Genomic DNA, 21,702 nt, shown 5'->3' with positions numbered 1-21,702 from the left:
GAAACCCCTGTGATGTAAATGCCAAAACAAATAGGGGGAATGTCCCAGTTCAAAATGGACACTGTAAATAACGTAAGAAAGACATGCGACTAGATGTAGACATTTCTATGATTAATTTGCATTGATGTAATGGAATAATACATAACAAATGTACATTGTGCTGTTACGAGAAGGAGAAAACTTTTTCCTAACATGGCTGATTGAAAACGGACTGTTGTAAAAACCAGCACAAGACAACGACACAGAAACTTCTTTCTGAATGTATTTAAGGTAGACGTTGAGATTCCATCTTCTTTTCAGTAACGCATCGTTCCCCTAGTAGACCTTGATAGAAGTAGCGTAGTTCAACACAACCAACAGACCGACTACATGCCTGATGCTCTGCTCGTTGCGTCACGTAGCAGCCTGTTCCTTTTGACATTGGTCAAGTGTGTATCAGAGCAGAGGAACTTAAAGCTTAGGTGTGTTGTACAAGCAACGGAGTAAAAAGAGGCCACAGCAGTAGTAATGTGAAGTGTTGGTGTGTGTGCAGTTAGGTCCCAAAACCAAATCACACTCGGGCATGATAGTAGTAAAACATACTGTATGTCTTTAAATCTGCCAGGTCGACATACCTGGACACAACAACATTGAATGTTAGTACTCTATCAATGCCGTATTTTAGTTATTCCCTTCATAAATAGCATTTCACTGAATTACTCATCGTAGTTTGTCATATTTATGATCAACATAGTCCTCTGCATAGGTGAGTAAAGAAAGGGGATGGCCCCTTTTTGTGGCTGATTGTTCAACTGCATAATGTGTCAGTTTGATCTCCTTCAGCCACTTTACTCTGTCAGGCCGTCTTGGTTGAGAAAGGTCACGTTGTGGAATGTTGCTTGTTCATCAGGCTTCCTTTGCTGTAGTAGAGATCATCCATACAAAAAGCACTTCATATTTCATTTATTCCATGCTGGTAGAAGTTTCCTTTGAAAATCCCTAATTTGTCCATTCAGAAGAAAAGTCGTTCACTTGTAACTTGCCACTTTTTTTTTTTTTGGTAAAGTTTGCTTTGAAATAAGCAAAAGAGTGTGATTTTGCATTAATCTTCAGTTTCTCGCGCTATGGGCAGGTTCAATGCAGGTCGCGGGTGTGTTATGACAGGTGAAGAGAAGTCATAGCCATTGTATAATTTGTACAGCTACGTTAGTGAATGAAAAACGTTGTATGTTCACAGTTTAAGTCAGTTGATCTTGTAATGATACTACTGAAACCATAGATGAGAATAAGCTTGCCTGTGTTTCCCAAACCACTGAAGGTTTCCTACCAGCATTTAGCAGACTTAGAATGGTGTATACTGTAGTTACTCAAATCACATTTGTACGTACATCCTCTGTCGGATTCTAAACTTCTTTGTTGGTCTGTCCACCTTACTTCCCAACGAAATATAAACAATGTTATTGAGATTTTAATTGCTGCATTATTGCCTTTTACAATGCTGTGTTTTGGATGTAATTATTCTGTATTTTTTATTTATATGTAACAATCAGTTGGATCAAGGGTCATGCTTTTCACTTGTAATCTAATTTTAGAAGCTTGTCTGAGAAAAACACAAGTTAATATTGTCAGAAATGTGAAGCGTCGACGGACATATGGCCTCTACCGAATTGACAAGGAGTGGCACTAAGCACAAGTAGAACCAAATTACTCCCATTTGTGTACAGGTTGCTAAATGTTAGATATTGATTCTGTCTGTCTGATTTCAATTATAGCGCATTGATTCTAGGGATGTTGATAGCATCACTGAGAGAGCTGTTCTTCATTTTCATTCAGACCTTTAACCAAAGACATGCTCCGCAAATAAACAGACAGATACTCTAATTTGGCAAAAATGTTCTCTGTTGTGTAACTGTATTTGTAAGCAATCTGAGAAATTTAAAACTGGTCAAGCTAATTAAAAGTGTAATAAAAAAAAAAACGAGTGACCCATTACTCACTGTGTCTGTTCTTTGTGAATTTTTTTTTCTCAAAGCTGACCACACAAGGCAACACCTGAAACCCCTGTGATGTAAATGCCAAAACAAAGAGGGGGAAACTGTCTCTCTTACTCACTGGAAAAAAAAAAGAAAAAAAAAAATCTTCTCTAGCATCTCCTCAGTTGAATTTCTCTGGAAAAAGAAACATTTAGTTTACTAGAAAATGTCTGTTCATGTAACATTATAATACAAATTACAATTAGTTCCATTACTGAAAACCCAAATGAGTTAGAAATTATGATAATACAGCAATAATGAAGATTCAGTCCAAAATTCAAATCCTGTTAGTCTGTGTATCAAACAATCACATAATATGATTTATTTGATATTATTTGATGTACAAAATGTAACCCTTAAGATTTTTTTTTCTCTGTCCACAGTGTAGTTTCACTTCCAGATTCGCAGTTCACTTCCTATGTCACGAAGCATGTGATTCATATGACCTCGTTAACCCCATTTAAGATGAGGAAACAAAACATAAGTTTCAATGATTCTTTCCGTTTTTGAGGCCATTATGTATGAAGTTGTGCATATAAGGTACCAGAGCTAAAATATTAGTAAAAACAATTATGGTACAGAGAAAGCTGACCTACAGCAGAGTACTTTTTTACCCAAGGTAATCTCTAATTCATTCTTATCAACAGATGCGAATCTTCCTTTGAACTTTATGCATGTAATGAGTAATGATCTACTGTTTCTGTGGTGTGTGTGTTGAACTTTTCTGCAGCAACAAACATCAGGCCCTCCGCATGTAAGTTCCAAAGCATCACTTAACCTGACAGCCACTAGCGTGGATAGGACCCACGCTGGTTTCACCCACAAATTACAAAGAAGTGTCAGGTCCCAGCCCCAAGGGCTGTTTCACTGCTTCCAAACCACAACACTGACTGGTATAGTCCTGCTCACCCCGATTACTGTGAAAAGGCTCTGCGGCTGTACAGTGACAGTTTGTCATTGATGCCTCCGGTGCACATCAATCATCTTGATAGTGGGTTCTCTGAAGTCGACTGTTCACGTACCACCACTGTAGTAATGTAGGACAACTCATACAACCCAGACTTTTATCACATCGCAGTCTCGCGCATTTTTGTTTAGTTCGGTAGCACTTTGATTCATTCAGCAAGACAACAATATGAAACCCCTTGGTGTGCACAGTTTTAAAAAAAAGGGGTGGATCAAAGATGATTTAAAAAAATGATGAACTGTGCACTTGATGAATAAAAAAAAAAAAAATACACGCATCATCCACATCCCATCAGGGGCTTGGAGGTGAGACCCACACAGTTAGAAATCAGTGAGTCAGCGCCAGTTCTGGGTAGGGTGTCTGAGGGTGGCTGTTAAACTGACAGTGAGGGGATTGTGGGTGCTGAAGAGTGTATGTGTGTAAGAGTGTGTGTGGGGTTGGGGTGGGGGGCTGACAGTCTTGATATTACTGGCAGGTGAAGCCCTAAATGCATCAGCTCTGGCCGTCTCCGTACCATATGGCACACGGTGACATTTAAGTACTGGTATAATGCTAATTTCTCAGAGGCAGAGAGATGAGAGCAGACTGCCCAGCGGTTTAAGCAGTACCTGACGCCATCCGTTCGCACAGACCAAGGTATTCACAGTGGCCTTAAATGTCACTCAAACTGAGAGCGGGACAGAGAGACGCAGAGGGACATGTATAGACAAAGACAACTCATGTCAATGTTGCACCTCTCTCGGTGCTTCAACATGTCAAACCTGTAACGACAAGGAAACCATTACAAGGACAATTACATGGAAAGACACATGTGGTTAACACTCCCCCATGACATTATACTGTTGGTGAGGAAGACATTTTGACAGACACAATGCTACATAGCAGGACCTAGTGAATCTAGCTGTATTAAGGTTCCATTACACTTGCAAACTTTAAATCGTAAGATTTAAGGGTTTATTAATTTTCCCATATCTGCATGAGTGCAAATCAAGATGTTCATTTGAATGCCCCCTTGTCTTCAGCTTTAATGTTAAAATCTTACGTTTGGTAATGTATAGCACACAAGTTAATCTCCAGAATAAACTGGTAACCTGCAAAAACCAGTCAGTACCTTTGCCTCAATTAAACATTGTTCTCCTGTAATCAGAAACTAAATATATAAATATAAAAGTTATGAACTGACGAGCTACAGTCTTGTCTGGTGAACAGGACACAGAGAGCACTAAATATCTTTGGTATTTATTTCTCTTTTCAGCTAATTGCAATGAATGCACCTCTCTTTATGAAAAGGTCTGAAATACAAACTCTCTAGCCAACACTGCAGTATCTGTTTACACATCTATCCATGTTTCCGGCCAGCTGATGTATCGAAGTCCACTCTCCTTTTAGGTCGTTCCCCACCAACTCCTGAGACAATAACTGGGACTTAAGCTGCCTGGTGTCTAAAGTTCAACACCAGCAAGTTGATAAAATTGACTGTCCACTATCTCCACTGAAAGCACTGGCCTGCTGGGGTTTGACTGTAAAAATGAAGTTAACAAAATTAGAAGGACGATCTAATAATCATTTAAGGTAAATCTGCACATTTATCTTAATTATTGTAATATATAGTTAGAATATGAAAGTTTTAATGCATTATAATGTGCATATTGAGAACATTATTGATGGCTTGGTAAATGGTAACTTGGAAGAAACACAATTTTCAGTATATATATATATATGCATATATATATATACATAAATATATATATTACTGTATATGCAGTACACACTACTCTTTTTTGTTTTTTTCATATTTTCACGCCTGTATCTGACATATTGAACGACAGTGCAGACAATTCTATTTCGAGGATGCGGGTCTCAGTGAAGCCTCGCTCTGCATGCTGGTGCCACTGGGCTTTTGTCTGAATGTTTCCCGTCACAGATCAGTGTCTTTGAAGTGGTATTTGTCTGAGCACTGAGCAGCCTATTAATGTAGTGACCAGCAAGTGAGGTTTGAGCAGGAAATCAGGTACAGCATTTAGAGGGACCCAGCATCTGTAGGGCACACTTTAACCACTGCTCCCGTTTCTCTCTCACACACAAACAAACACACACACACACACACACACACACACACAGTTTTATCATTTGGTCAAGTCGGAAAAACAATGAAGGTTTCGTTGTTTTTTTCGACTCTTTATACTTTGTACAAGGCAAGTAGTAGAGAACGTTGAACAGTTAAAACCGCCTCCATTATTCTAGTAAAATAAACAAAATCAAACAAGGAACTTGTGTACTTAGGAGAAAGTTCAATCAAGCCTTTTAGAACTGTAATCGATGAGCCAACGAGGGAGAGATGAGTTGAAGAGGAGGGACTGTAAAGACAAAAGAGGAAACCACCTTGTCCCAGAGCAAACCTGTACCCAGACAGACATGTCTCTTTAGAAGTCCCTTCCCTGTCACGATGTGAGGCAGTTCGTCACTCTCCAGGGAGAACAGTCACTAAACAGCGGGTAAGTGTCTCAATCACAAAGCTTGCTGCTTCTTACCTTTTTTTTTTTACTTACAACCACAAGCAGATGCGCTTTAACATTGCTCATCTTTGGTCTCTTCAGCTGTGTTTTCTGTGATCTGCTGTAAACCTACTGTGTCGCTGTTGATCTTCTCCTGCCCATGGAGACTTTTTAGTCCTTTACATACATATGAGCTGCGGCGACGGTGACTGTACGCTCATGTCCTGTCAAAGGACGTGTAAATCTGACATATGCATGCATGGTTTTCCCCCGTGTGTGCTTTGACATATACTGTGCTTGCAAGGAGCTCAAAGACCTGCTGACTATGTCACAACTCTACAAAGAGTGCTTTGTAGATTTGAGCCGCATCAGAGGGAAATAGATTATTGCACAAGCCACTTTATGAACCAAATGTAGTCTTGAGAAAAAGAGATTAAGATTAAGGTTAACAAAGTCTTGACGCGAAATACAATCCAACAGAAGAATTGATTTGAGTCCACAAGGAGAGCACTGCCACATGCATTGCTTAAACACATAATTTAAAATTAGACAACATACATGTCCGGTGCATCGCATCAATATGAAAAGGTAGAGAGCCTCTACGCTTGAAAGTACAATCTGACAAACAACTGAAATCTCATGCTTCACAAACGTCACTTAAATGCAGCATAGGTATGTATCGCACACTCTACGCTACTTAAATGTGTCGGCAAACGCTCAGTGCACATAATAAATGTTATTAAGCAAAGTTTATTCAAAGTTATTTATCACAATATTTACTGTATAACATCAGATGAATCCACTCGCTAAATTAGTGTTACCACTAATACACAACTATATACTGTTATTATTATTATAACTATTATTATAATAATAATTATTATTATTATTATTATTGGTAATAGTATACATATATATTCATAAGAAGCAATACGAAAAATTAATTAAAATGACCAACGTACTAATAGTTAACTGCAAGCACAGCGGTTTAATCTAAAGTAAAATTCATTCATATCAGTTGTTAAATGTATGAAACTGGCCAAAGTTATATAATGTATATTTCATGCATAATATGACAATTTTGATGAAGCAATCCTAAGTTTTTCAATGCCGTAAAGAGCATAAGAAACGGGTCTATGGTACTTCTGTATGTTCAGGTGCGCTCTGATGCACTGATACATGCTCAATTGTCATATGAATTTTTTCTATGTGCTCTCGACACTGTGCAGTCGACAATAAAAAATGTTGTTACTGTAATGAGCTTTTGTTCAAGATAAATAATGAAGAGCGACTTTCTGCGTCATTTTCACTCTCAGTGCAATGCGCAGTAGCATAAACAAAACATAACGAATACATAATAAACACAATAATCTACGTTACTGACAAATATGTTACAACAAGCTAAAACAACATTATACAAACAAATAATTTCTAAGGATATATCCAAGAGTAATAATTAAGAAGTAATTTGGAATGGATGGTCTTCGGTTCTTTAACTTCAATGAATGAATTGACTTAACAACAGAAAGAGAGAAGGAGGTTTTGAGAGGACGCACAAATGCATCTGCATCAAAAAGAATTCCAGTAACTAAATGTCATTTCGTTTCACATCTACTTTCCATTTACACTCAACATCGGAGGAACGAATATGTTTGCGACTCTGCAACAAAAATCGAATCTCTGTAATAGCTCACAGTGCGTCCGCTGCAGAAACCGACCGCACACTGTGTACATTCATCTTACACTTCAGACTAAATGACAATCGATGTACAACTACAGTGTTCTCATCCATGTGTTCACAATTTTAGATTCAAATTCAGTTAGCATTTCTGTGACATACTTACATATTTACATATTCCACCCCTGCGCACGCTTGCCTTCGGTGTTCATGGTGCCCGAGTACAGTTGTTGATGTACAAACTTTACTCATGTTTACTCATGTGTACAGTCATTAGTCATGGTTTCGTGTACTGTTCGGGCTTTGTGGCTTCAGAGTGTGTATGTGAGCGTCGAATATCAAAGCTTTCAGAAAACATTTCCACCCTTTAACCAGACAGTCAGACACAATATTAGACAATACTGGGACTCAGAAACATTTTTTCTGACGGTTTGATAGAGACAGTGTGTGCATTCAACTGTCAGAGAAGATATACATCTTTTTGGTTGGTTATTTGCTTTAAAATACAAATCTGTGGTCGTTTGCAGAAAATAGTAGCAGAAAATTAAATTCACCACTCCACCGACTTGATGCCTCCTCAACTCTCACTCTACAGGTGATGCTGTCTGGAAATGATGGGGGGGGGTTTCTTACATGCAATCTAGCAAATTTGCAGATGTCACACACCTGGTAGCAAGCTGGCAAATAGTGTTCATGGAACATGTGTTACCACAGTGTAGGCATGATCTAATTTAATCTCGCTTTGGATTTTTTTTTTCCCTTTGACCTTCTCTTAGAATTTCTACAAACTTCAGAAATGATCCGAATCAACAACACCCAATATTTCCACTTCCTGCAGCAGGCAGATGCTTTACGCCGCTCGGGGTCACTGTGTGATGCCATCATCTCCGTGAAGAGTCATACATTCAGGGCTCACCGGCTAGTACTGGCCTGCGCGAGCAGGAGACTGGCACAGCAGCTAGCCCAAGGTGACCCAGACTTCCCAGCCCACTGTACCCTGGAGTACTTCTCACCACGCACCTTCCAGCAGGTGCTGGACTTCACCTACACCCAGGCCCTCGAGGTGTCTGTGGAAGACCTGTACCTGCTGCTGAGAGCTGCTCAGCTGCTGGAGATGCCGCCGCTGGAGGACCAGTGCCGCAAACAGCTGGATACCCTCGACCACAGAGCCAGGGAAGAGGAGGAGAGCGGAGAAGTCAAACATGTCAAAGAAGAAAAAGAAAGTGCTATGGAAACGGTTCAAAAGAAAAAAGGAAGTCCAGTCCAAGAGGAGAAGCTCCAAGAGACTTCCTCGTCTGGGAGGAAAGCAAGCGGAAGCATTGTCAGGGAAAATCTTTCTGCAAAGAACCACAGTAGTTCACCAGCCACAAGAAAGAAGCCCAGGCTGTCCCCGTTGTCACCAGCACCCTACAACGCTGACAGTGTTCTCACCAGGCCTGCTGTCAGCAGTTCCTCTTCCTCCTCTCCCTGGACTTTCTCCGCAAACATGTGGAGCTCTGTGAACACCCTGAGGCAAATAGCAGAAAACTATTCAAACTTCTTTGGAGCACACCCTCGACAGTCCCCAAATCAGTCCTCGGCAGCATACCCCTTCTCTCTCTCCACTCCCCACATGTTCCCCTTACTGAGCCCGCATTTTCAAAACCAAGTTCACAACTCCGTAACGCGCCACTCAGGCTTTTATCCAAGTTGTACACAACACTACTACACTGGATCCCCAGGGATGAGAGGCATAATCAAGCAAGGCCTGTTGAGAAGAAAAAAACCCAGCCAAAGAGCCTTTAGCGCGCCTGTTCAAGGTGTTGAGCAAAGGTGAGTCAGCGCTTGGACATGATTTTGGAAATGTCAGTTTTTATTTTCAGTCATTGTCTCCCTATTTTTCCTCTCACAGACTCATCTAGAATCCCCCAGTCTGCTCAGTTGTTCCCTTGCGACAGCCTCTACCTGACTCACTGCACTTTCCAACCAGAGCGGTTTCACCTGTTAACCCTTCCCTGTCAGTCCCAGGCACTCAGACTCTTTTCTGACTAATCATAATCCTAGTTTTCAGACCTTGGTACGAACAAGAGGAGCAAGTTGATTTTTTTTTCAGTATATGTTAATTTTAATTGAAACCCTTCATGCCTTGCTCTCCCTCTGAATAAATCCACTGTCCTTTAGTGCCACTAAATAGTGCTATTAGCCCATTTTACCTTTTCAAGCCTGTGCAAATTGTGCTGTGTTTCATTCAGTGTAACTTAACAGTGTACCAAGGGGAGCCCCCTACATTTCTCCCCACCTATGCAGAACTCACGATTTTCCACCCACCGAAACACAGCCTCTGTGTCTCGAGAGGCCATGGCTGTACCACAAACAATTTGTTCAAAACCTTTATGGATCTTAGTGGGGAACAAATTGCTTTACAACATTATATGTTATTTAGTTTTTTCTTTTTCTTTTTTTTAATCTCAAAATGGTGCTGTGAATTTCTTGTGGTTGGGGATTGAGAGGAAGGAAATGGCGTTTAAGAAAGTAATCTGAGATAACACATAATGCTATAAAATACGTGCAGACTGAGAGATTGTTATGTTTTACTTTTACTTGCTGTATATTTCTCCGGTAGAGCTTCTTTTGGCACTCAAATAAAAGAGTTTCTCCATTGTTATTCTATTATAATATATACGATTAGTGCAGTCTTGTACGACTGCTGCATCAAGAAAAAAATTTCTTCTCCTCAGATACCACCAAGTGCCCAAAGGCAGCCCAGAGAGAGTGGAAGACTGCCATCGCTGCAATAAAGGCCTCACCGTTGATCCAGTGCTGCAGGAATCAGCCTCCGCACCATCAGGTAATGATATGATTATTAGGACCAACAGAACACTTACTGTTTTTAAATGATCACAACAAATTGAACCTGCTATTACTATTATTATTATTATACAGTAAGATCAAGGCTGTAGCACGGTCTCTTCTGCATAGAAATGATGAATTTGACAAGTCTGTAAGACAGTTCTTATCATGACCCCTAACCCTTGCAGACTCAAGATACTCAGCTATGCAGTGGAAAGTGATAAAGAGAGTTGTGGTTTTGAGAGCATAGTGCAGCAGGAGCAGTTGTGTGGTTACCAGATACAGCTAGATACATGCAGTACAGTATGTACTCCATCGCTACCATGGTTTGTCCTATGCAAAAAAAATCATACTTATGGATTTATTTTAATAAATTCTCATGATATGAGTGTAAAGTCGCTGCAATAACATGAACAATAAGCTAACCCAAAAGACTTGAAGTAAATGTTTGTAAGATCATTAATTTCTTTTTTTTTAATTATGAAGCTTATCTGATAAACTGATAAACATGTTGTGTCTTTCTCTGCTCAATGGAACATTATGTTCATACCTCAAGATGTTATACAAAAACCACATGCTTTACAGATATGTCCCTGCACAGCAGCCAAAAATGTGGTGAATAAGCCTTTAATGTATAATCTAAAACATAATTACACAAGAAAAAAACATGTAAACATAAAAAATATCAATGAAGAATTTAAGAACCAGCGCTCACTAGGTGATTTTTCCTTTTCCTTCATTGAAATAATACTAGTCGTGCACATTAAAATGTTAAGGGGCACCGTAAATGTAGGCGTTAACTATATAAGATGGTTTATAAAGTGAGAACTGAAGAGAAATATTCAGGAAACCTGCTAATGACAACAGGTCGCAGTAGGTTGTGTAGAGTGGTGAGCGTTCAATTGTGGTTGTACCTTTCATTTCCCTCTACTACGGTACACCTCCTACTTATTTCAGCATCCTGTCTAAACCATGAGGCCCAAGCTTTTACTCGAGAAACCCCCAAAAAAACATATAAGGGACTGAAAGGCTTTGGAGTTGCTACCTCAACCTCAAAGTCACACCTTTGTGTTTTTTTAAAAAATAATCACTAAGTTGGCGTGGCTGCAGACGACACACACACAGTGACAGGAAAGTAGACTCATAGAACGTGAATTTATTGTCTTGCAACAGGATGTCGACCAGAAACAGACGCGTGCCTCTGAACACATTACTTTGAATATCATGCAATAAACTGGAATTTTTTCTTTTTCATGAACTGGACAAATCAGATCAGATATCGATTAGCATGATAAGCCTGAGTGTCATGCCACTGTCGACTTTAGCAGGTCTGAAAACAGTTTGCTTTTACAAATGCGCTATAGCTGCAGCAAACGATCACCTAGATTACTGATCAATCTGCTGATCACTCGCTTACTCAAGTGATTGATGGTTTGGTCTAAAGTGCTACAAGCAATTATAATAACACAATAAAAGAGCTGTTCAGTTGCGTTGAGTTCAAAGTGCGATTGCTTTAAAAAAACGAAAAAATGAAAATGAATCAATAAATGAATTGAAGTCCACATGGCAGATGTGGTTATTTTTTGTCAATGTCTTGTTCTATTTAACCGACAAACCAAAACCCAGTGGTATTCAGTTTATGAACTGAACGGCAGAAGACGGTCACATGGAGAAGCTGGAGCAATCAATCAACAATCAAATCATTTGAATTTGATAATTGTGTAATTTACACATTGTGTGAACTACACATTGATTCATCTCATTGTTGCCGCTCTAAAATAAATTCACTTCACTTTATCTTAAGTAACTGATCACTGCTGTTCTAAGTGGGTGTCTTTAAGGACGGAAGTATGACAGGAAAGGAAACAACTGTAATGGTGTTTTTTTTTGTTTTGTTGTGTTTTTGAACAGCCGGGTCAGTCTGCCCACCTCAGTGTTCACACCTTCACCTGTTTTGTCCCATCTTGTCCGTTGCACAGGTGAGGCCTGCGCAGGGTGTCGGTTGTGTGGAAGAGGAGATGTGGTGCAGCGTGAGCCACCGTCCAATCAGCAAGACCACAGAAGAGACAAACCCTACCAGTGCCAACACTGTCCCAAAAAGTTCAGCCTGAAACACCAGCTGGACACACACCACCGAGTTCACACCGGTAAGTACACCATCATATCGCATTAGGATCTAAGACTAAGCCCACTCACAGTAATGCCTAATAATTATTGTTCTATGTTGTTGGACACAAAACCAACAAACAGTTTCAAAATGTAATATATTTCTTAAATTCAAGTATAGTGAAGTTGAATGGGCCAAAGGCACTTTGACCTTGAATTGCCATTCACATTAAAATGCTGAAAAGTAACAATTGTAGAATTGAGGCTAGTTGTTAGCATAGCATGGAAACACACATACTTTGCATTATAGTTGAAAGCAAACTCGTTTAAAGCTCACTTCGCAGAAACTTGAAACTTGCACGGACAGAAAATCCAGGTTTTACCAGCTTTTTTACCCTGCAACATTTATATCAAACTCCACTCCGAAAGATTTCTCTGCACGAATAAGGACACAAGATTTTAATGAGCAACTTTGATGTTTCCTGTAATCTTGAACCAAAATGTACAGTTGTCCAAAAGCTGAAAGATGCCAAACTTAGATGTGAACACTTTCCCTGTCTTACACACAGATGTACCAAACAACAGTAAAACTCAACTGCTGTTCCTGTTACTCTATGTAACTCTATGTTACTCTAAATGTATAAGAGTTTTATATATAACTATATACGGCATATACAGTACACAACCTAAAGGAACATAATCATATGGTGCGCTTGTTTGAATGAACATATGGAGGAGCTAGATAATAGTGGCCACATTTAATTGAATTTAACTGATAAATTGCATTCAATCACTATGGCAGAATATTTGTGATTGACCAATGTTAAAGCACTGGGGATGAATACATTTATAACTCTTTGAGGTAGGAGACCCTCTCTCACATGAGCACACCTCTCTCCCCCCACCACTGCCTCCCTTCCTGTGGCCCCCTGCTCTCTGTCTTCTCTCGGCCTCAAGGGGAGAAGCCCTTCGAGTGTCGCCTCTGTGGTCAGCGCTCGCGGGACTACTCGGCCATGATCAAGCACCTGCGAACTCACGGCGGCGCCGCGCCCTACCAGTGCACCGTGTGCCTGGAGTTCTGCAGCAGCCTGGTCGCCATGCAGAGACACGTCAAGAGCCACGCAACGCAGGACTTCCCCCCGGACTGGAGCATCAACAGCACCTACCTGTACACCTCCCACATCTGAGCCACGCCCCAAAACACAGCCAGAAAAAAAGCACATAACTGGAATATATTATATGGACATTATAAATGACCACACATATTACCATTAACTGATCTGGATTTAGTCAGCCAAAAAAAACCAACATACTGATGCATTGGATCTCCAGTTAAAATTCCAATGAATCTAGTTCATCCACTAAAAAAAGAGAATTCAAGCCCCTTGTTGTTTTAGTCTCAGAGAAAAGCAATAAGATAAGGTAGGAGGAGGAGTTAGAGTCTTCCTCGGCGTTGGTAAACACTGGCCGTGAGCCTTCGCACTGCTCGTGAGACCAAAGTCAGTCAAATACCACATATTGTAAAATGATAAATTTGACTGCCAGTAACATTGGAAACGGGGGATGTTGTGGGCAACTGGAGTTACGTTTGTCATGGTGACCAAAAACCAGTCCAGTGTTTTATTCTTTTATGTTTTCTGCATTGTCACTCTTTCACTGCCTTTGCCTACAAAGGCATGGATAAACCGTAGCATGTGACCCAGAAGTTTAAAAGTGGTTTTGTATTGAGCAACTGTCGTACCTCTGTAGAAGCAACAGATGTTAGTTGTATGTCCCTGCAGCATATGAACAGATACGTATTCAGTATGTAGCCATGCACATTACCTCCTTCCACTATTTGCTGATTTTTGAGACATTATTTCAATGAGTATGAGGTAGAAACTAAATGAAAAGTAAACTCATGTTTCAATTATAGGTTATAATGAATGGATATGTTTAAACTATTAAAGCATCAAATAAACACGCTTACAAACAACAGCTGTCTTGTAGTTTTTACAGTCATGTACATGTTAAAGGAAGTGCTGGGGGAGCCGAGGGCAGCTGACCTTTCTTTTGTTGGCACTCCCTGCATGCTCTCTCCTCCTGAATGTTACAGTGAATCCTCCATGAGTTGGTTGCTTGTCTTTGTACTCCTCAGCCGTTCCCTCTGCCCAGGGTGCCCAGGTTGCCCACTCTCCACTGGCGTTGAAGTCTTGGACTTGACAGACCAACAGAGCCATTAACTGATGCACGTGGCCTGTGGTGCAGTCAGACAGTGGTACCTGGTAAGTGGTGTGGAAACGATGCAGGTCTACTTTGAATGGACCCAAATCGAGCGGAGGGGTTCAAAGCGAGCGCCCCCGGCCCCGCTCAATCTCTGCTTCGATATATAGGATGTTTTAACTTGGCACATCATATCCTGGGCAATAAAATGAGATGGAAGAAGATGTTAGTGCTGAGCCAGTCAAACATCAGCACCTTAAAGTTGGAGTACACATCATTCGCCACACGATGTCGCTATGTGCTTTAAGTCTCCACCAGGCATTTTAATTATTTACACCTGAATGTTTCCCTGTGTGACAAAATGTCTTCAGCGAAAATGGCCATGTAAAATTCATTGCTGTGAACATCTGAACTATAATGTAATCTGATGCAATAACAGTGCAGTAGTAGTGTTGTGCTGCTGTGACGTTTAGAATGTCCTTTTTGTTTAGACTGGAACATAACAGAAGATAATCAACTTGTCCCCAACCCTCTCTCCTAGAACTTACACCTACTGCACATTCTCAATGAATCTATATTACATTGTGTCATAGACAGCCCAGCCCACATTGGCTTAGCAGATAATAATTCATTCATCTGTCATATTAATATCTCAGATCTTAACAAAACATTACTAGATCAGCCCCAAAAGCCTGACAAGGATTCTTCTACATATTTCAAAAGTAAGATAGAGGATAAAACATAAATATTCATAACTTATCAAATGTGTGAATGAAAAATGAATAATATGGGGGCTTAAACTCACTATTCAAATTAAATGTGCACCAGAAACTTAGCAAGAGTCCCTCCATCTCTCCTCTAACAACCTCTAAAAGTGTTATTTTGACTTTTGCCATCATCTGCCATGGCTTTCCCGTTGGATATCAATAACAACTAAAAACAACATGCTACACATTTTTAAAAAAGAAAAGACATCTGCCTGTTTCAAATGCTTGAGTAAATAAGTTAGCTTTTTAAAACAGATTTCAGGAAACAGAAAACAGAAAAGCCAGCTTTTCACCCATGGCAGTAGGAGAGGGCACATAAATATCCTCAACGGAGGAATTTAGGTTTCTCTGTGCAGAACTGTGGGATGATGGGGGTTATTTCCAGTTGTTGTTGTTTTTCTTCAACGTGGAAGAAAGCCCTGGCTTTGAGATTTTACAGTTAGGTAACAGTATTTAGCTGTGTCCAACTTTAAATCGATATGATTTATCAAGAAATTAGAATACTTTTGAAATATTTTTATTTTTTTAAACTGTTATTCTGTCAATGACTCAGATGAAGGTGAATTGTTTTTTCCCCAGAAATCTTAGTCATTTTGCATCATAAATCTTGCTACACAGATAAAGTTTTATTTGTAATACCACAACACTGACAAAACATTTCCACCTCCGTCTCAATGGGTGTGAGCAGCTGGAATTGGGAAAGAGAGAAGCTTAAATGTCAACATCACGGTGATGTGTAACGCCACCCTGATGTTGACACTTAAGTTTTGGATCAAATGTGCTGACAATTATTGGATGGATTTGTATGAAATGTGGTTCACACATTCACGTCCTCCTCAGGAAGAATTGCAACCAGTGATCCCTTTACTCTTCATTTTGCGCCACATCCGTCCCGGTTCGTATCCTCCCGTGCATGTGCCACAGTGTCCTGGGTCCTGGGGCGAGAATTTGTTGACTCTCAGTCTTGATTTCCAATCCCCTTACAGGTGCCAAAGGTTGTTACTTTCATAGCCAAATGAATTGTATAATATCAAATCCTAGTGTTATATACTATAGATGTTGTGCTTTACAACGGACAATCTACTGAAACTGCTCACGGCCTGTCATTGTGTGTACGTGTTCACAGTGTGAGCTATACCAGCGTCTTAGTCTTTCGGAAATTCTTCTTCTAGCTGATCTCACTCTGATTCACAATTTGACACAACTTGCCTTCATCAGTTGCTTTAGGTGGGGCTGGATTTTTTTTTTTTAATCGTTACTGTCATCAAGGATGACTGATATCATTGGCATGGGGCTCTGGCAGTCAGCTAAGAGTCTGCATTCCTTCATTGTATTACAAAACCACACATACTCACATATATAGTTTAAGTTTTCTAATAGCATCAACTTGGTGCCCTATAACAGTAGCAAACAATCAACACGACGATGCTCCTGATTTTTATACAGAGCCTACAGTAAATCTGTAGGTAAGAAGTGCAAATGCTGAAAACTGTTCCACATGGTGTTCACAAGAGAGAGCAGAGGAAACAGCTCTTCCCTACAATGAAAAAAGACAATTTCCTACCAACTAACATCAACTGGAAATTAATGAAGTTTGTTCAAGTCAACAATTGATAACTTTCAGTTGAACAAACTGATGACATTTGTTTGTTGCCAACTGAAGTATTTTCTTTAGGTTGGGCAATCTTCTTTTTTCACAATGCACCACAACTTGATTCTTCCTTTTCCTCTTCAAATTCAGTACCTCAAGCATAAAGGAAGTGCTCTCCTACATGCAATATTTGTGAGGCACTTACATTTGATAATGATCTATCTGATGACGATCAACCCCCAGAAGTCCCTCGCATATCCGGAAATTTAGACCAGACTGACGGAAGATACTCCGAATGACTCAGAAAGAGAAAAGACCTTCCCCCATTTTGCTGTGCCCTCAATCTCACATAGCATACTTTAACTGAAAGCAGTCACAACAACTAACTACATAAAGCTCTCAAAGCCAAACACTAGAGCAGCAGGGCAGGGGTATCTCCTCTTGAACCTGTATGTGGTAGGCTGTGGACCAAGCTCCAAAACTCAAATAGCTCACAGCTTGTTGGACTTTCCCTTCATGATGAAGCGACCGCAATGTCTAAACCACGCCGCTAAAACTGACTTCCACCAGTAACTTTATAGTCTTGAGGCCAAAGATGATGACATTCTTACAATCCCAGGTGGAGTGTCAGCGAGTTAGTGTCTAAGTGAACCAGCAAGAATTATTGGTGTAATAAAAACATTTTAAAAGATAGAAAAATGCATATTGAATTGCTTTTACGATCATAGTCTGAAGTTCATTTGAAATAGTGTGTGTGCGTGTGTCTCTCTGTGTGTGTGTGGGGGTGTGTTTGTGTCATACTATAGTTGAGAGCTCCAATTTGGGCTCTACACCATTGTTGTGGGACATGTTGACGTTGTGAGGACATGTTGACGTTATGAGACATGTTGACGTTGTGAGACATGTTGACGTTGTGAGGACATGTTGACGTTGTGAGGACATGTTGACGTTGTGAGGACATGTTGACGTTGTGAGGACATGTTGACGTTGTGGGACATGTTGACGTTGTGAGGACATGTTGACGTTGTGAGACATGTTGACGTTGTGGGACATGTTGACGTTGTGAGGACATGTTGACGTTGTGAGGACATGTTGACGTTGTGAGACATGTTGACGTTGTGAGGACATGTTGACGTTGTGAGACATGTTGACGTTGTGAGGACATGTTGACGTTGTGAGACATGTTGACGTTGTGAGACATGTTGACGTTGTGGGACATGTTGACGTTGTGAGGACATGTTGACGTTGTGAGGACATGTTGACGTTGTGAGACATGTTGACGTTGTGGGACATGTTGACGTTGTGAGGACATGTTGACGTTGTGAGACATGTTGACGTTGTGGGACATGTTGACGTTGTGAGGACATGTTGACAACATCAAGGGCTGTTTGATAAACAGATTCTGACTTTCCGGTTCCATTACTTGTAAACGAAACGTTCTATCAACACAAGCGTAGCGTCGTCCAAATCAGAATTGTGTACACAATGAGAAACAGTAACATTTTCAATCCAAGTGACTTGAATTCCGAGCTGGAGGAAGAACATGTGTCTCTTTGTGCAGCGGCAGCGAGACGGTGTGGGGCGAGTGCCAAGGGACCGTCTGCAAAGTGCAACGCCAACGCCAACGCGCTCCACAAAAAAATCAAAATGATCTAAAAGCATTTCTTGTGCAAAATATGAGCTGTGGTGTGACCATGGGAAGTTCATCTTTGCCTGGTGTGATTTTGGTAACACTAAGGTTAAGAGCAGTGAACCCATTGATTTTTTTGTGGAGCTCGTCTTTGGCGTTGCACTTTGCAGACGGTCCCTGGGCACTCGGCTCACACCGTCTCGCTGCCGCTGCAAAAAGAGACACGTTATTCTTCCAGCCCGGAATTCAAGTCACTTGGATTGAAAATGTTACTGTAGCTCATTGTGTACACAATTCTGATTGGGAAGAGGCTACGCTTGTGTTTATAGAACGTTTCGTTTACAAGTAATGGAACCGGAAAGTCAGAATCTGTCAATATCTTTCCAACTTTACCGGACTTTCGGCGCGGCGTTTACTCTTCGGCGTTGTGATTTGCACTTCAGGGCCACCGTAGTTCGAGGGTTACGACTTGCTTTTAGGGTTAGACTGGGGTTTAGGTTAGGGTAAGGGGTTAGGGAATGCATTATGTCAATGGGGGTCCTCACAACTATAGAGAGACAAACGTGTGTGAGTGTGTGTGTGTGCGCGCGCGCGCTGGGTGGCGCCATGTACGATTGACAGGTCGGGTCTCCTCGACGCTGCAGCTGCAGACGGGATGAAGCCGTTATATCTGAGAGTAGACGAGAGAAGATGAGCCACTCCGTCAAATGTCCTGATGCGACGACCCGCTATGATATGTACAGGGACCAGTGCGTGCCGTGCCCCTTCAAGCCAGGTCGGTCTATATTATATCATATCATAATATATTATACTGCTGTGCTACTGTGTTACTGTTCTCTCTCAATGACACAGGGCACGGAGTCTCCCCCAACTGTGGCTACGATGACGACGGAGGGCTCCACGAGCCTCACCACTCGCCGTGCGGAGAGGGGCAGTTCAACGACGGCAGCACGGCGCGATGTCGGCCCTGTTCTGCATGTCCGCCCGGATCACACGTCGTCTGGAGCTGCACCAGTGTCACCGACACCCGCTGTCAAGAGCCCACAGTGAGTGGAGGGCTGCGGGGAGACTACTACCGATTACAGATCGCATGGCAGTTTTTTGTAATCCATTGGATAATGGTAATCTAATCGGAATACTTTTGGATTACTGCAAAATCGAACATTGAAGAATGAGGCACTTTATACAAACAAAAACAAAAAAAAACAAACAAATGGACGCAACCATAAAATTGGGAGCTCCACTCGAAAACATTTTCAATGCACATAAACGTATTTGGCAGATTAATCATTCAATGTTGAAGACCCGATCAAAATTTAATCAAGTAATCCTTGACAATAATGTAACTATAATCCGATTACACATTTCGTATCACATGTAATCTGGTCTGATTATAGTTACTAATTTTTTGTAATCTGTAATCCATTGCTGCCCAACCCTGATCATTTTTTAATTTGGCATTTCTTTCTTCTCAGGGACCAGCACAATCAACAGTAAACTTTAAATAGGCTCTAACTTTAACCACGTCTCTCGTGGGCCAATTTTGCTCTGTCACCTATAGTCTACTGACACACAAGTCTCTATCTCTAAAAGGAAATGAGAAACAAAACTCCCCCATGGTTTGAGTCATGAGTTCTTTCATTAGAGTGGTAGGTAACTTAATTAATTCCCCTTTTAATTCACCGGAAGCTTTGATTTGCTTTACGTTGACTCTCAGATTTATTGATCGAAGATCAAGTTTTAGAAAGCAGACCAAACCCGCCTGTCTGGCACCAACACTCGACGCCCCTTTGTCCCATGCTGATTTTGTGAACATTAGGTGACATGTATTTGCACATGTCTGTGCTGCCACATGTTTGGCTGATTGAATAACAAAACTAATGAAGTGAGTGTGTCAATTACCAAAAAATGAGAGTTCACTCTGTTTTCATTTCAGATTCCGACAAACACTGGATCCAATTTAATACCACATGCAACAGATTCGGGCCAGATAGCTATTAGTTCTGTTTTACTATGTAAGTTTAAGTCACACTCGGTTATATAACAAGTTCACATTTCTCCATAGCCTCAAAATTTAACCTTTCCCTTTTGTTCTATTTTTGCAGGGGCTGTACCATTAGCCATCCTAATTTGCATTCTGGTTGCTTTATCCGCGTTCATAATCTACAGGAAGCGGAACAGAGGTTTGTATTTTGAAGATTTAGATACAGATAAGAGAATCAAACACTGGGAAACTTCACACAAGCCAACCCTTTTTTTCTCAGAGGAAAGATGTTGCTATAGTAAAGCAGCTCTGACATTGAAACTATGTGTGTCTTTCATGCTTGGGGTTTACACAGGCCGAGGCGCAGTACTGAGTTTCAGCAAAAGGTCTTCATTGGTCAAAGACGGATTCTCTCCGCTCTCTGCTCCGGCCTGCAACAACGACCTGGAGGACATTCTCAGTGAGTGGACATTGCTGCTCTTTCTTTGTGTCCCATATAAGGCAAACTCTGATTCCAGTTTCTCCTTGATGACACGTCCTGTGATGTAATTACACTCCAGGGGTAAGAACAGGGTAGTTTTTTCTGTTCTGCCCTTTAATGGTAACGAGAGGTAACAATGTACTGAGTGGAACCCAGACTGATACAGAGACTGAACGGCATCAGCAGCCAATGGCAACAGGCTGCAAATTATTGGAGTTATTGCAATTTATCAGTTCTAACAGCCTTCATATTTCCTCTGCAGGTCCTGACATCCTGTCGGCACCTTTACAGACAGTGCTGGACAACCTGGATGTTTTAGAAGAGCTGGTGATTTTGTTGGACCCGGACAACCAAATAGTAAAGAGCACCAAGCATCTGGCATCACTCTGCTCCTTCCCCTCCACCTGGATCACCTACACCTACTCCATGAAGGACAGCAAGAGCCCCCTGAAAGCCGTGCTGGAGGGGGTCACGAGCAGGCACCCAGACTGGACAGTAGCCAACTTTGCAAAGCTGCTCAGACAAATGGAGCGTAACGACGCTATCGCCGTTCTCGCCCGGCTCGGACTTAACGAGATCGCCATGTGATAACACTGCTTCGTCCCTGATTGGACAAAATGAGCTGCCAGTGCAGGCTGAGCAGATGAGCACACTTTTCTGCAGTAAGCATTTTTTTTTTTATATAAACAACCAAAAACTGTACCCAGCGCTTTCGGTACATGAAAAGCGCTTTATAAATCCAATATATTATTATTAAAATACATGAAATGTTATTCAACAAATCTCTGTAATATTCCAGTGAAGGCTCATGGCTTAAACATTACTAGTTTTTCTACGCGTCTTCTTTTATAATAAAAAAATTGAGTGTTTTGTTCAAACATCTTAACATCTTTATTAGGCAAAGGACATTATAAATAAAAAAAAGTGCATAGAAAAATTAAACAGGTTTAGAAATATGTA

The 21,702-nt window shown here is 40.9% G+C and overlaps 2 protein-coding genes across 4 annotated transcripts; both read left to right on the top strand.

The window, feature by feature from the left end:
• Positions 1-5,183: 5,183 nt before the first annotated feature.
• zbtb32 (zinc finger and BTB domain containing 32) lies at positions 5,184-17,624 on the top strand. Of its 2 annotated transcripts, none has more exons than XM_035624941.2 (5): positions 5,184-5,474; positions 7,929-8,964; positions 9,870-9,979; positions 11,961-12,128; positions 14,225-17,624. In XM_035624941.2, the coding sequence occupies exons 2-5, from the start codon at positions 7,949-7,951 to the stop codon at positions 14,287-14,289; spliced, it is 1,359 nt and encodes a 452-aa protein (XP_035480834.1). In that variant the 5' UTR covers positions 5,184-5,474; positions 7,929-7,948; the 3' UTR covers positions 14,290-17,624. The 2 variants fall into 2 exon arrangements, with proteins under 2 accessions (XP_035480834.1, XP_035480827.1); XM_035624934.2 differs by lacking the exon at positions 14,225-17,624 and adding an exon at positions 13,045-14,062 and having other exon boundaries at positions 5,268-5,474.
• Positions 17,625-18,485: 861 nt separating this feature from the next.
• igflr1 (IGF-like family receptor 1) lies at positions 18,486-21,620 on the top strand. 2 transcript variants are annotated; one of them, XM_047332199.1, is made up of 6 exons: positions 18,486-19,052; positions 19,130-19,398; positions 20,214-20,292; positions 20,383-20,460; positions 20,617-20,721; positions 21,005-21,620. In XM_047332199.1, the coding sequence occupies exons 1-6, from the start codon at positions 18,968-18,970 to the stop codon at positions 21,328-21,330; spliced, it is 942 nt and encodes a 313-aa protein (XP_047188155.1). In that variant the 5' UTR covers positions 18,486-18,967; the 3' UTR covers positions 21,331-21,620. The 2 variants fall into 2 exon arrangements, with proteins under 2 accessions (XP_047188155.1, XP_047188156.1); XM_047332200.1 differs by having other exon boundaries at positions 18,490-19,052; positions 19,130-19,323.
• Positions 21,621-21,702: the final 82 nt, after the last annotated feature.

This window comes from Scophthalmus maximus, chromosome 1 (genome assembly GCF_022379125.1).
Source record: "Scophthalmus maximus strain ysfricsl-2021 chromosome 1, ASM2237912v1, whole genome shotgun sequence".
Taxonomy (NCBI): domain Eukaryota; kingdom Metazoa; phylum Chordata; class Actinopteri; order Pleuronectiformes; family Scophthalmidae; genus Scophthalmus; species Scophthalmus maximus.
This window is presented reverse-complemented; position numbering and strand designations above follow the sequence as displayed.